The sequence below is a fragment of the Xenopus tropicalis genome, chromosome 6, assembly GCF_000004195.4.
Source record: "Xenopus tropicalis strain Nigerian chromosome 6, UCB_Xtro_10.0, whole genome shotgun sequence".
Classification (NCBI taxonomy): Eukaryota; Metazoa; Chordata; class Amphibia; order Anura; family Pipidae; genus Xenopus; species Xenopus tropicalis.
In genome coordinates this window covers 37,278,603-37,293,863 of record NC_030682.2, presented here as the reverse complement: position 1 = coordinate 37,293,863, position 15,261 = coordinate 37,278,603, and the positions used below count along the sequence as shown (strand labels likewise).

The 15,261-nt window shown below is 41.8% G+C and overlaps 1 protein-coding gene across 2 annotated transcripts; it reads left to right on the top strand.

The window, feature by feature from the left end:
- The first annotated feature begins 30 nt into the window (after positions 1-30).
- Positions 31-7,064, top strand: syf2 (SYF2 pre-mRNA splicing factor). 2 transcript variants are annotated; one of them, NM_001037263.1, is made up of 7 exons: positions 31-86; positions 1,086-1,187; positions 2,859-2,984; positions 3,348-3,465; positions 4,107-4,197; positions 5,355-5,453; positions 6,579-7,064. In NM_001037263.1, exons 1-7 carry the CDS (start codon positions 39-41, stop codon positions 6,742-6,744), a joined length of 750 nt encoding a protein of 249 aa, NP_001032340.1. In that variant the 5' UTR covers positions 31-38; the 3' UTR covers positions 6,745-7,064. The 2 variants fall into 2 exon arrangements, with proteins under 2 accessions (NP_001032340.1, XP_017950121.1); XM_018094632.2 differs by lacking the exon at positions 31-86 and adding an exon at positions 206-314 and having other exon boundaries at positions 6,579-6,962.
- Positions 7,065-15,261: the final 8,197 nt, after the last annotated feature.

Below are 15,261 nucleotides of genomic sequence, written 5' to 3'. Positions count from 1 at the left end.
TAAGGGCGGAAGTTTGAGTTGGAATCATGGCGACTGAAATGAAGTCACCGAGTGCAGCTGTTACAGAGGATAACGAGACGGCAGGGGTATGTGATATTCATATTAGCGAGGGGTGCTGATATTTAATGGGGTTCGCTGCAACAACACTGTGGCATGTGTTTGGGCCGGAAAATAAACATTCCTTCAAAAGACCCTCCGTGCATGGGCTTCTATCGGAACCTGAACGGGAGGCGAAATTAGCTCATATGGCTCTGGTTTTTACTCTTTCCGGCAGTGTTAAGCGTTGTTCTTTAGCAACATATAGGGAGTCGCAGGTTAGAGGGCTCCTATGTAATTAAACTCCTCTTCTCCTAACTGTGAGCTGTACCATAGGCCGCTTTGCTTTCTGTTTTGTTAGTGACGGCCTGGAAGCCAAAGCAGGGGGACAGCCTTACTGGCACAGTATTGAGATTGCGGGTTTAGCTTACTGCTCCTTTGTGCAGGCCGAGCAAGGGTCTAGGGAAGGGATCCCCAACCTTTCTTACTCGTGAGCCACGGGGAAATGGAAAAACACTTGGGGAGCAACACAAGCATCATTGAAGTTCATGGAGGTGCCAAATAAGGGCTAAGATTGGCTATTAGGGGCCTCTATGCACACTATCAGCTTACAGGGGGCTTTATTAGGTAGGAAATCTTGTTTTTATTCAACCAAAACTTGCCCCCAAGTCAGGAATTCAAAAATAACTCCCTGGTTTGGGGGCACTGAGAGCAACATCCAAGGGGCTTGTGAGCAACATGTTGTCCCCGAGCCACTGGTTGGTCTAGTATATACTCCCTTTGTAAACATATTCCATTTGTCACCCTCTGTATGTGTGGCATTCATTATCTTTTATCCAAATTGGGCCCTGTATGCTTGCCTCCGCGGTTACCGGCTCTAACTAGTATTTAGAAATGTAAAGCCCTTTGTTATTTCTTTGCTGCTAGTAGCTCTTTAAACCTGTTTTGGCCTTTCCACTTACGGTTGGTGTGTGTAATACATAGGGATGCCTGGTCATTGCTGAACACAAAAAAGTATATTTTATCATTCAAATCTGTCATTTGTAAAGGTTTCCTCTAAGGCAGAGTCTCCGCCAGCCAGCACTGAGGATTTGGCTGCCCAAAAGAGAGAAGCAAGATTAAGAAAATTTCGAGAGCTGCACTTGAAAACGGTAAGAAATTGGCCTTTAACTGCTACAGTTATTTGCCCTGGCACTGATCTCTGATCTGTTTTGTTTCCCCTTTGAATTTCCTCCTACCAGCTGTGATAGCTGTATGCACTAGTAAATAGACATCGAGGTATTTAATTAGAATCTGAATATTTGTATACAGATAAATGCAGTTAAAAGAGTTTATTTGTCTAGCTCTCTATTAATTATCTTCTTGGCAGATGACACAGTGGCAGGCACACTGACAAATAATTGGCTTGCTGCTGTGTAAAAAAATGCAGAGTCCCAGGCCTCAAAGGGTTGTAAAGGGTCAGGTATCCATTTTACCTTGAACTAAGGGAAAAGTGTACTGTTTTTACTTTGCCATAAATAGAAATTAAAGGAAAAGTAACACTATAAAAGTTTTGAAGTAAAAAATCTATTCTACCCTGCCCCAATAATTGCCCTATTCTGCACACCATTTATTATTTTGAATGCTTTATTAGAAAATACCTGCTAAAACTTGGCTTCCGGTCATTTGAAATAAGGCGATACAGCGATGCAGGGCAAGAATCCACTATGCGAGGATCGACTGATCAATCCTAGCCTGACTCCTACCTATACAGAAGGAAGGCTAGGATCAATCAATTGATCGTGAGAGGGGGTGATAGTGAGGGGAGGTGATGAGTGAGGAGGAGAGAAGGAGTTCATGTGTAGAGCGAAGATTACGTTTGGGGGTGTACTTGGGGATTAGGGTGGTTAAATAGAGTGGTGCGGCACCAGTGAGTGCTTTGAAGGTGAGTACAAGAATCTTGAACTGAATCCTGTATGTGACAGGTAGCCAGTGCAAGGATTGGCAGAGAGGGGCAGCACTTGTGGAGCAGAGGAGAGGTGTATGAGTCTGGCGGTACTGTTCATGATGGATTGGGGTCAGTTTAGACAGGGGAAGCCCACAGAGCAGTGAGTTGCAGTAGTCCAAGTGAGATATGACAAGGGCGTGGATGAGAATTTTGGTAGTCTCTCTGGCAGTGACTCCTTGACAGCGAGCTTGTGGAACTGGGGTAATATTTTCCATGCAGGCTGTGATGTCAGGCAGGGAAACAAAGTTTGAAGGTGGGAAGATGACCAGCTCAGTTTTTTCCATGTTGATTTTTAGGTGACGAGAGGACATGAATTGAACTAATTGAGCCTAACCAGTGCCTTAGTGATGGGGTGATGGCAGACATCCAGCTAGTAACTATAGTCTTCCTAGCCATAAAAAAATGGTCCTCCAAAAGTATCTCTGGGGGTTGATTTCCACCATCATCCTTTTATATGGTTGTGTTGCTCCTCTGTGACTTATAATATCTTTATACATTATAGTATGGAATACATTATCCAGATACAAAATATATATTTCAGGATCAGATGGGTAGAAGAAGCTCTGCATAATACAAGGTGGTGTGAGTTAGGCAGACCTTGTGGTTTGACTGAATTGGGTTGCATTTGGCTTAAAGTAATTCCTGAAATAAGCCTAAAAGAATATCAGCATGATTGTAATTTATTATGTCAGCTGTATTCAGTTATATCCAGCTGTTCTGGCCTGTTATGCCTTTTGAACAATCCAGTTTTGCACCCCGGTTTGAAGGATATATGAAGTTTCATATAGATAGATCAATGTTTTTAAATTCCTTGATCTGCTTTGATATCTTACAGAACGAGGCTCGAAAGTTAAATCACCAAGAAGTAGTAGAAGAAGACAAACGACAAAAATTGCCGAGTAACTGGGAGGCACGGAAAGCCCGATTAGAATGGGAGCTTAAAGAAGAAGAGAAGAAAAGGGTAAAACTATGGAACAGTTATTGCTTTAATAATTCTAGTGTGTTTAAGATAATAAAAACACTAAGATCCAAAACTGGTGTATTATATCTCATTTCTGCTAAAAGCACACATTTTGATAACCCTGTGCTTTAACATTTATGACTTTATCCCCTCAAATTGCCTGCCCTTAGTGGTTGTGGTAGCACATTATTAGCTAGTGGTATTATTAACTAGTGGTAGCACATTATCTGCTTTATTGTTTAATTAGTTAGTGGACAATTTAGAGCACTGGGTCGTACTTGGAGCTCAACATTGACTATAATAACCACCTGCAATGATTTAATGTGTTGTATCGTCTTCAGCTCTGCTCTATGTGTTCTACAGGAATGTGCAGCTAATGGTGTTGACTATGAGCGGGCAAAGCTATTGGAAATAAGCGCAGAAGATGCTGAAAGGTGGGAGAGGAAAAAGAAGAGAAAAAATCCTGACCTGGGATTTTCAGGTATACTTGTATATACACACAAGCTTTAGGTGTGATGCGAAGAGGCATGTCCAAATGCATTTATTTAGGGGTGGTGATGGTCAGCTGGAACTAAAATGTTTTTGATGAAATATCAATATGTTGTGGCTAAATAATCCAGTGATGTTAATATGTCACTTAGGGTAAGTTGGTTAGGGAATATGTCACTTAGGGTTAGGGATTTCTGGTAGATATATTAAACTTCTTTTCAAGACGTATATTAATGGACAGAATTCTGGTTATAGGTTGTATTTTTTTAGTGATTTGGGGGAACCTTTAAATTACTTTAGAATTTCCTGCAAAGCACATTTGTGTGAGGTTTTGCCTCTGCGAGTAAATCACTCCAGTGGTAACTTACCAATAGTTCTTTAGGCTACACAATAGAATGGGAATGAACAGGTTCAGTGGAGCAATAGAATCGCTGCATTATCAGGCACCGAGGTAATGCTTTTATAACAGGTGCAGTAGCCTTTAGTGGCATACTCTCTTATTTAACATTTTATGGATTCAGCTAAAGAGAACCCAAGTGTGAGGCTATTATATGTTAAGTCAATAATTGCAGTTGATTTTGGAGATTTTTTCCTGTTATTACATCTTACTGTCTGTATGAATTCTTTTGATAGATTATGCAGCAGCACAGCTACGCCAATATCAGAGGCTGACAAAGCAAATTAAACCAGATATGGAGGAATACGAGATGGAGAAACAGAAGCAGTAAGTCTTTTTTCTTACTGTTTGATTCATTGCTTGTCTCCCCTCCCCAATACCATATCTAGCTTCTTATAGATAAATGACAGTATTAATGGTGCCTTTTGAAAGGGACTTTTTTTACCTTTCTAATAAATAGGGAAGTTCTTGATCTCATAATTTTAGTAAGTAAAAAAGTTTGTTTTGCAAAACGTGTGCAAGGGACAGATTAGTTTTAAAAATAAACATGCTTTTTATATTAGCTGCTGACAAGTGACAGTCGGCAGATTACCTTTCCTTTTAACTAGGACCCAACTGCTACTGTATTACTGTATAACAAAAGGTGAAAACATCTTACCTGTTGTAATGGAATGGACTTTCTAATTGTGAGTGTAAGGGCAAAGACACAAAGCTACTCAGTAGCAGCTACTTGTCAGGGCTACCTAATGCCATAAAATTCCCTGCCATAGACAATACTGAGAATTGCCTCTGCTAAAACACACATAGAGACAGTTATCAGTAAATGATCAACATTGTCTATTTCTGTAGCTGCTACTAATAGTTAAGTGTGTCTTTACCCTTAGGAGCTGATTTATCAAAGGTCTGGTTGCATATTTTTTCACAAACAGGAAAATGTTTCACAACTTTTATTATGAAAAAGCAATTCCCATAATCTCTTATTTATCTAACTATTTCTTCACTTTACCCCACTGTCATTCTATTCTGCACAGGTGCATGGCAACCTTAAAGTTATGTAGAGAAGGGGTTATTTTAACATAGGGAAAATATTCTAAGCATGCAATAAATGTTCCAGGCCTAGTTGAAGTCCCAGGAGCAACGAGTGGTGACTTACATGTTTTTTCTTCCACGGAATATCTTTAGATGTTCAAAAGGAAGTTCAAAGACATGTAGCAAAGTCTGTATAAATGTGATGTGGAGGTTATTATATAGTGGGGTTAAGCGGGAGAGAGAATATAATCTGGTACAAAGAACCAAGGAAGTGTACATAACTGCCATTTTTTATTTAAAGATCAGATATAATGGATTTCCATCACAACCTGTATGTCCTGTATTCTTGTCAGTACTGCTGAATACACAAATTATGAAAAAAATGTCTGAAAGAAGTAGAGACTAACTCATTCATGCCACTTTATCTTTTTCCTTTGGTTTAAATCTTTTTTAAGAGGTGAAATGTTCTATCCCACGTCGGAAAGTTTGTACCATGGTACTCACATACCCTCCCAATCTGGGATTGACAGAATGGTCACAGATCTTGAAAAACAGTAAGTTTTCTACACACATGTATACATATATTTGTTTGTCTAAAAGTATTAGTAAAGTGGATAGGAATGCATGTTGGTTGCCATTTATAATGTAAACAGTGCATTATCCTTTGCCTAGTTTTTGCCTAATGCTTAGCCTAACCACATTAGATAGGGGCACCCAAGCAATTAGTTACACCTCCTTCTCCTTTGTGGTATAAGACTTGTTTATGTCTTATTGAAAAAAAAAAAGATAAAGCTTTCCTAAAATGATTAAAGAAATTTAGAAAGCTTTATAAATGTGGTTGCCTGGCTCGGATGTCTATCTTTTGGTCAGGGCCCCCCTTAGCTAACAACAAGTTTACAGATATAGGAAAACATAAAGTGTAACGGTCATGTTTTTATATTTCCAACATTAACCAGGTCAGCGAATAAGCCCTCATGCCCAATCTCACCATAACTGGCCCTTGAGGCTGGTGCTACTTAGCTCATTTTACAGACAAGAGGAAAACACTGGTGTATCAGTTATTCAGGCATAATTTTAAGAATAGCAAGGGCATCAAACACCCCCAAATATCACCCTCTTTTAACTTCAAGCTGGACTCTCAGGTTTATCTAGGAGAGAAAATAAGAAATTCTTCACACATTTCACCCTAACTGGCCTTCCTGTTGCATTCACCTGCCAATGCTCCAAATTTTCCCAAGGTGCCAGCCCCACAATATTGAAACTACTGCTTTAGAATAAAGTGCACTGGGACTCCTAGGCTCCACTGGCAGAGAATCAGATATGGACATCAGTCACAATTCCAATGAAAAGAATACTTTATAGCAAAAAAAAAAAAAAACAAAACACCATACCGATTTCATTCCATAGTGCCCTTATTCATAGGCTTATAGCATTTCTGCACAATTACCTGCAAAATGTGTATTTAAAGGCATACTAAAGCTTCACTTTTATTTTAAAGTCTTTCCTAGACTGCCATTAAGTGCAGGCTAACTTCTGAACGGGAATGTGTTATGTGCAACAAACCAGAATGGGATGTGGCCTAGGTCCCTAGCTGCACTGGTTATTTTCTCCATTTCAGTTGGAACCATGCTGAGGTTATGTGTGATACATATTACTTCATATGAGTCTGTTTTTCCCAGGATTGAAAAACGTGAAAAATACAGCCGCAGGCGTGCATACAACGATGATGCTGATATTGACTACATTAATGAGAGGAATGCAAAATTCAACAAGAAGGCAGAGAGATTTTATGGCAAATACACTGCGGAGATCAAACAGAACTTGGAAAGAGGGACTGCTGTCTAAATTGGCTTTTCTTCTTCACTTGTTTTTTGTCTTGTAAAATAGCTGCTTTGTATCCGGCCCATAGCAGTTTACTGTTCGCCCTGTTTGTCCTCACAGGCATTTTTTGGTTTCATAAAAAAAATTCCTAGAAGAATATTTTACATGTTTTATGTGCATTATCCTCTCTAAAGGGATGTTTATCTGTAAATAAAATCTGAAGAATCTGTGTTTAAAAATTCCTTTCATTTTACATGTATGTGAAGAGTTATATAACCTTACAAGGGGTTTTTTTGGGGGGGGGGGTTTTGCTATGGTAAATAAATACATTTTGATAGAATTAAGAACAGAGTGAAAGCTTATTTGCTGCCCTGTTACAGCACAATAACTGCTATAACTACTGCACGGTACAGCAGAACTGTAGCAGTGTAACTATTAGTACAGCACTTGCTGACAGTAGCTTCTCTATTCAACCCTTTAAGTGCCAGGCACCATGTAAACTACAGCAGTGGTTGTCTGATGTTTGCAGTCCAAGCCCCACTGGAGGTGCAGCTTTTGACTAGTGCCCCCTGCCTAGCTCATACATAATATAAAGCTTGTTACAGAAATAAAAAAACATTGGTGTAAATATCTCACTTCTATTGTTTCAGGGATACCAAGTAAGCACTTGCTTCAAATCTCAGTATTATTGGCCCTTCTCCTGTTTTTAGGACAGCAAATAATCATTACTCCCTAGTTGTGTTTGTAATCTTTCTCATTTTACCCAAATTTCACCCTGAATAATCTTTGGGCTAAGTCTCTGTCACTGCAGTGAATGAATGCATAATGCTTAGTATATGATACTGGGTGTATAGAGTACTAAATCACACAATGGGGTGAAAGGGGGAGATAAATAGGGTATGGAACAGAAGATGGCATGTTTATGTAAATTAAAGGCATGGAGTATATAAATGAAAAAAAAAAAAAGGGATTTAGGGAAATGGCACAGAGGGTGATTACCAGAATATACTGCCCATGCGATATACAGTTCAGAAGGCAGAACCACCCATCCACTGAATGGCAATTGGCTGGATCCTGTTGGATCTGTTAATAACCTTTCACAAAAGCTATTAATCATATTACCACCTCTCTTGGAAGACCCTGTCTGCGTAGTGGATAAAGTAATTAGTCCTGGATGCCTTTTATCTGGTGTCAGTGGATGTTTCTCTAAGCCACGAAAACATTCTTTACGTTTGAGCCACACTCATGTAAAAGGTATTGGTGAGCCACACAAGCATGGAAATGTTCTTTGGACATGCCAAATAAGGACTGTGAATGGCCATTTGGTAGTCCCATATAGACCGCTAGCCTGCAGGCGGCTCTGCTTGTAGTAAAACGGTGTCTCTGTGCTTCCCATACTTGTCTCCAAGCCAGAAATATTAAAATTATATTAAAAATGGGAACCTACTTTAAGCCCAGTGGGAGCATCATTAAAGGGGGTGGTGAGTAACATGTTGCTCACAAGCCACTGGTTGGGATCACTGAGTTTTGGCTCTGTCCTACTGAAAAAAAAAGTGACAAAGCTAAGGCAAAGTCACAAAGAAGTAGCCCCTTTCCTAAGGTTGTTACCTTTGGTCCAGTTTAGGATTGCCACCTGTTTAGTTTTGACCCAAACAGTTTGGTTCTCTAGGGCTGTTCAGGTTTTAGCCTTTATAACCTGAACAATAATCCAGACCAGTGCTGTGCAACTGGCGGCCCACGACCCCCCTCTGTGTGGCCCCCCATCTGTCTGGCTGCTTTGATAACTTGCAGAAAAGTTAATGTTGTTGGATGGAGTAGTCCTGGCGTGCTCCATCCAACAACATTAACTTTTCTGCATTTTACCATGCCTGCATCGGGGGCGTTTCTGGATGTGCTAGCACGGGACACTACTAATGTGGAACTAAGCCCTGCAGCAAGATCTTGACCAACTGGCAATCTGGGCAGCTAAGTGGCAGATGAGATTTAATGTGGATAAATGTAAGGTCATGCACCTGGGATGTAAAAATATGCAAGCCCGTATACCCTTAATGGGACTGCACTAGGCAAATCCATAATGGAGAAGGACCTTGGAGTCCTTGTAGATAATAAACTTGGCTGTAGCAAGCAATGCCAGGCAGCAGCTACAAGGGCAAACAAGGTTTTGAGCTGTATTAAAAAGGGGTATAGATTCACAGGAGGAGGGGGTTATTCTTCCCCTTTACAGAGCGCTGGTAAGGCCCCATCTAGAATATGCTGTTCAGTTTTGCTCTCCAGTGCTCAAATGGGACATTATTGAGTTAGAGAGGGTCCAGAGAAGGGCAACTAAGCTGGTAAAGGGTATGGAAAGTCTCAGTTATGAAGAAAGACTGGCCAAGTTGGGTCTGTTTACACTGGAGAAGAGGCGCTTAAGAGGTGACATGATAACTATGTATAAATATATAAAGGGATCATATAATAACCTTTCTAATGTTTTATTTACCAGTAGGTCCTTCCAACGGACACGAGGGCACCCACTCCGTTTAGAAGAAGGGAGGTTCCGTTTAAATATTCGGAAAGGATTTTTTACTGTGAGAGCTGTGAAGTTGTGGAATTCCCTCCCCGAATCAGTCGTGCTGGCTGATACATTATATAGCTTTAAGAAGGGGCTGGATGGATTCTTAGCAAGTGAGGGAATACAGGGTTATGGGAGATAGCTCTTAGTACAAGTTGATCCAGGGACTGGTCCGATTGCCATCTTGGAGTCAGGAAGGAATTTTTTCCCCTCTGCGGCAAATTAGAGAGGCTTCAGATGGGGTTTTTTTGCCTTCCTCTGGATCAACTAGTAGTTAGGCAGGTTATTTATAGGCATTATGGTTGAACGTGATGGACGTATGTCTTTTTTCAACCTAACTTACTATGTTACTATGTATTTACAAAAGTGGTTCATAGCAGTACCGCCGCTCCCTAAGCAGAGTGCGCACTCTGCGCAACAACATACCAAGTCTTCACCAGCGCCAGCGGCTCCTTATCTCTTATACAGCGGCAAACGGGCCCTTTTATAAGGTTGTGCCCGTGCGTATGACGTCACACGTCAGCGACGAGGCGCAACCTTATAGTAGTGCCTGTTGCCGCGGCATAAGAGAGAAGGAGGCGCCGACGATCACTGGTCTGTGATCTGGTAATGTTGTATAGAATTGCTTTGATAACTTACCTTTGTGTAAGCTTTAAATTGTATCAGTACTGGCCCCCTGCATGGTTAACACCTCAGACCCCCTGTATTGTTTAAAAATGTAATCCCCTGTGTTGTTCACACCTTTTAATCCTTACATTGTTCATCCCCTGCATTGTTCACACCTCAGGCTCAGGCTGTAATCACCCACATTGTTCACCTGTTCACAGCTCAGACAGACTGTAGGAGCAGTAGAAACCCAAAAATAAATCCTGTACACTATAAAAAGAACATATACTGAGGTGGTACTGCAATTAAAAAGTTTTTTAATATATAGTTATTGTGCAGACTGTAGGAGCAGTGGCAGCATTCTGTCACTGTAGGCTGCCTGTGTGTGCCATACTCTGCTTGCCCTATGCTGCCTGTATGCCATACACACAGGCAGGGTAGGGAAGGCAGAGTATGGCACACACAGGCAGGGAAGGGAAGGCAGAGTAGGGAAGGCAGAGTATGGCACACACAGGCAGGGAAGGGAAGGCAGAGTATGGCACACACAGGCAGGGTAGGGAAGGCAGAGTATGGCACACACAGGCAGGGTAGGGCAGGCAGAGTATGGCACACACAGGCAGGGAAGGGAAGGCAGAGTATGGCACACACAGGCAGGGTAGGGAAGGCAGAGTATGGCACACACAGGCAGGGTAGGGCAGGCAGAGTATGGCAGGTTTTTGCTGTACTACCACCATTAATATGGCTATGGTCATGCGATAACATGGGTGTGGTTTTAAGTGGGTGTGGTTTTAAAAGGGGAGTGGTCAAAACTAGCTTCAATTATCTGCCCTCCACCATGGAGGCCGGAAAAATTCTGGCCCTCGGTGCCACAGAAGTTGGACAGCACTGATCTAGACCATAACCACCTCTTATGTCATGGCTTCACCCCCACAAGTCACATAAATGCCTCAAAATGTCATCATCCCGCCCTCTGTTTGTTTTTTGCTGAGGTCAGAGATGGGCAAGTCTAGCACAGTTCAATACCATCCAATGATGCAGGGGATGGTTCCAAAATGGACTGGGACCAAAGTGTAAAGGAGGTGAAGCTGTGATGTAAATGGATGTGGGGTAGGCAGAGATGCAGGGATATATAGGTGTTGAGTAAATAGAGGAAGAGCAGAGAAGGGTTGAAACTAGGTAGTTGGCAGAAGAGGCACCTGCCTAGGGTCCAATGATGGGGGGGCGCCAGACAGGTACCTCTCCTTCCTACCCTGCGCTCTCTTGCCCCAGCTCCTTGTCTAGTGTGGCGACCCCCTCCGCAATTTCACTGCATATGCGCATGCTTCTTCATGCACTTACATGTGGGGGGGGAGGGTGCAGGGGTGAGGTGGCCAGCTGGGTTGCCTTACGTGCCCAGTCGGCTTGACCCATCCCTTGAGCAGAGAGTGGGAATTGGGGCAGATTAGAGGCTGGCCACTGGCAGAATGACTCTAGGTGCCCCTATTTAATGGGCACCCTTATTTTTTTTTAGGAAGTTTCTTCTGACCCAGACCATTTCTCATTATGACAAAATGTAACCATTTTTTAAATATGTATGGGAGTAGAAGTGTGCATAAACACCAATAAAACCGTGCCCCCCTTACCCATTATCCTGAAAAATAGATTTTAGCAGGCAGTACAACTGATCAAGATGTCTTTTTAAAACAAAAGAAGGGACAAGCAGTTTGTGCAGCAGTACAGAAAGTAGAGCGCAATATACAGCAGCACTGAGATCCTGGCATATGACCAGAAGATGGCAGGCTATATTAGTTTTCCATGAAACGCTATTGTCAGAGAACCAAAAAGGTAGGACTGCTTGTTTAATGGCTATTTAATCAGAGAGAACTCATTTGCAGTGCATGCTTGCTGCTGAGGGACATAGCAGGACATCAATTAATGTGACAAAATTGCCAAGAGTTTCTCATGCAATTAATTTTCCTTAAAAAATTTGGATGCCTTTGTTCTAAGGTGATAATTGCTTGCATGCACCATCATCTCAGTTATTGGCCTTAATAAAACTTTGACACAATTCTTCATAGTTTGACTTTATTATTTTTATTTATTACTATTATTTTGTTCCCAATCTTTCCCCACCCCACATACTCAGACATGCCAACTTTATACCGCCACAACCGTGTGGGAACTGTGCAATGGCCAGTGGTGTTCCTAGACCGTGCCAGGCCCCCTTGCAAAAAATCCTTTGGAGGGGTCTAGTGCAATATTCAAGCACTACCTGCCCCTTCCATTCCATCTGCCCCTCATTTCCCTCATGTCCCCCCTCTTTGACCACTCTTTACATCCGACCTCCCCCCCCCCACCAACTCTCAGGTATGAGATTGGTGGGGAGGGGCATTCACTAAAGCTATAGAAGAGCAGACCCTGTACCCCGGCCACTCCTCCATGGATCTTGGGGTCTCTCAGAAAGGAGAGTGGTGGGGAGGGGGGTTTGTTAAAGCTATAGAGGAGCAGACCCTGTCCCCCGGCCACTCCTCCATGATTATGGGGTTTCTCAGGAAGGAGAGTGGTGGGGAGGGGGGATCCCTAAAGCTATAGAGGAGCAGACCCTGTCCCCCGGCCACTCCTCCATGATCTTGGGGTCTCTCAGAAAGGAGAGTGGTGGGGAGGGGGGTTTGTTAAAGCTATAGAGGAGCAGACTCTGTCCCCCGGCCACCCCTCCATGATTGTGGGGCCTCTCAGGAAGGAGAGTGGTGGGGAGGGGGGATCCCTAAAGCTATAGAGGAAGCACGGGAGTTGACATTTAGGCATCCAGCCAACCACTAATACACTGATAGAAACCCAAATATATCAGATATTGTCTTGACTATGAATTCTAGCATTTAACCTACATTGAAGTTCACATTCAAATAAACTTTTAGCATGTATAAACATATTTTAAGCAACTTTTCAACTGTTTCCCAGTTTTTAATTATAATCCACCCTAATATGCCTTTCAGCCTCTTTTGAGGTCCATCATTTTCCATCTTCTTCACTGCTGCCTGGTTTGCTAGGGATGTTATGCAGCTCCAGTTTCAATTCTAGCAACTGCCCAACAGAATATGTAAATTACTCAAAAGCCACAAAAAAATTAAGCAATGAAGAGCAGTAACAAATTGTCACCGGATACAGCAGGTTCGGACTGGACCGGCGGAATACTGGGAAAAAACCCAGGGGGCCTGTGGTGTAACAAGCTGTACCAGACCCTCCAGCAAAGGAATCTGCAGAGGGCAGAAATTGTATATAATTTATTACAGTAATAGATGTAGCGAGTTATTTTAATAACAAAATGCAAAATATGATGATCTCCATTTGGACTGGATGTGCTTTTGGTTCTGAACCACAAAGTGCCATTGAATTGAGTCTTAAAGGAGAAGGTATGGTAAAAACTAAGTAAAGGTCTATAAAATGGCAGCTGCTACGTTAAGTAAACGGAGATTTACTCAGGTATGGTAATGGCTTCTGCAGAATAAATAAATTGTTCTAGGTGACTCTAATGTAGTTAATCTATTGGCAGTAAAATGCCAAAATGACTTTCCTTCTCCTTTAAGGTAGCCATACACAGGTCGATTTGGGTCCTTCAGACTGATTAGGCATCTTATCTGCCTGTGTATGCGCATCCCCGATGGGCCTGCCAGAACCACATCTGGCCTAAAATTGGCAAGATCTCGATTGAGGAGGTTGAGCAGGTTTGATTTTCCTGTCGGACCACGGACCGCTCAGCTCATTGATGTGGTCCTCGGTCCAACAGCTCCTATGTCAACTCTTTTCATTCAATTCAAATGGTTAAATTAGCTCTATATCGCCCACCTCAGGTGGGCATATCAGGAGAAGATACGCTGGTTTGGCGACCTTGCCAAACAAGAGGATTGCAACATGTATGACAATAAGAGCAAAGAGCTGAACTGAAGTGGATTTTCAGCATTTTTAAGGATATTTGACCTGATTAGGTGCTAAAAAGGTTCCTTCTATTTTATTATACAGGGTGGGCCATTTATATGGATACCTTAACATAATGTGAATCCATTCCCATTATGTTAAAGTGTATCCATATAAATGGCCCACCCTGTATATAAAAGCAGTAGAGCAGTATGAAAATGTATGGTATTTGCCCCCTTTAAGTCACTTTATGGTTTTTCACGGTGAGGGCAGTGAGGTTGGGGAATGCCCTTCCTAGTGATGTGGTAATGGCAGATTCTGTTAATGCCTATAAGAGGGGCCTGGATGAGTTTTTGAACAATCAGAATATCCAAGGCTATTGTGATACTAATATCTACAGTTAGTACTAGTGGTTGTATATATATAGTTTATGTATGTGAGTGTATAGATTGGTAGGTGTGGGTTGTGTGTGCTGGGTTTACTTGGATGGGTTGAACTTGATGGACTCTGGTCTTTTTTCAACCCTATGTAACTATGTAACTATGTTAAATTCTGCTCAGCTCTATTGTAAGTTGTTTTCTGTATAAATCATAGGCTCAGAAGTATGCCATAGCGTGGTTCTAGCTGGTTATCTTTAGTCCATACATGTCCAGTGTAAGGGGATGAAGAGGCAACGTGGTGACTGTACTTCACTTTTAACTCAGGAAACCACCGAAAAATTGTTCTCTGGGAATATTATGCTTGAGGTTCAGTTATGCAGCAAACATTAGATGCCGTACTCATTAAAGGTAGTTTAGACCCAGTCAATTGCATCTTTATAAAACAAAACCCAATGGAGTGTGCCTTGTGCATCTAAATGAAACTGCTGATTAGCCATGCAGTATTGAGATTTCCTGTGCCCTGGTCTGAATGAGTGAGCTGTAATAGCAATCACATGGTTTTCTCATGATGTATACAACTCTATATAACTGACTAGAGATGGCAGAGTACTAGGGTTGTGTTTGTCTCTCACAATCTTTCTCTTAGTCTTTGAAAATTAGCAGTTGATATAAAATTAAATTTGAAGTATGTTTAAAATTATAATACATGTTAATTATGATATTGGACAAGGAATTGTGGAAGGGTTGGGGAATGCCCTTCTTGATCAATCAGAATATCCAAGGCTATTGTGATACTAATATCTACAGTTAGTATTAGTGGTTGTATATATAGTTTATGTATGTGAGTGTATAGATTGGTAGGTGTGGGTTAGGTGTGCTGGGTTTACTTGGATGGGTCGAACTTGCTGGACTCTGGTCTTTTTTCAACCCTATGTAACTATGTAACTATGTAAACATCAAAATTCTTTATTTTGGGAAACCTAACCTACAACCTTCCTTAGGGTGCTAATGCACTTGCTTTCCTCCTTACAATGACTAAATGTGCATGTTTGGATTAGGACAGAGATCCCCAACCAGTGGCTCAGGAGCAACATGTTGCTCCCCAACCCCTTG

What these genes read in the sequence shown, in the direction of transcription:
- syf2 (XM_018094632.2), top strand. Translation starts at nt 246, where the DNA reads ATGGCTCTGGTTTTTACTCTTTCCGGCAGTGTTAAGCGTTGTTCTTTA. An exon ending in TCCTGACCTGGGATTTTCAG is followed by an intron (nt 3,466 to 4,106) that starts GTATACTTGTAT and finishes TTCTTTTGATAG; the next exon opens with ATTATGCAGCAGCACAGCTA. An exon ending in GTCACAGATCTTGAAAAACA is followed by an intron (nt 5,454 to 6,578) that starts GTAAGTTTTCTA and finishes TGTTTTTCCCAG; the next exon opens with GATTGAAAAACGTGAAAAAT.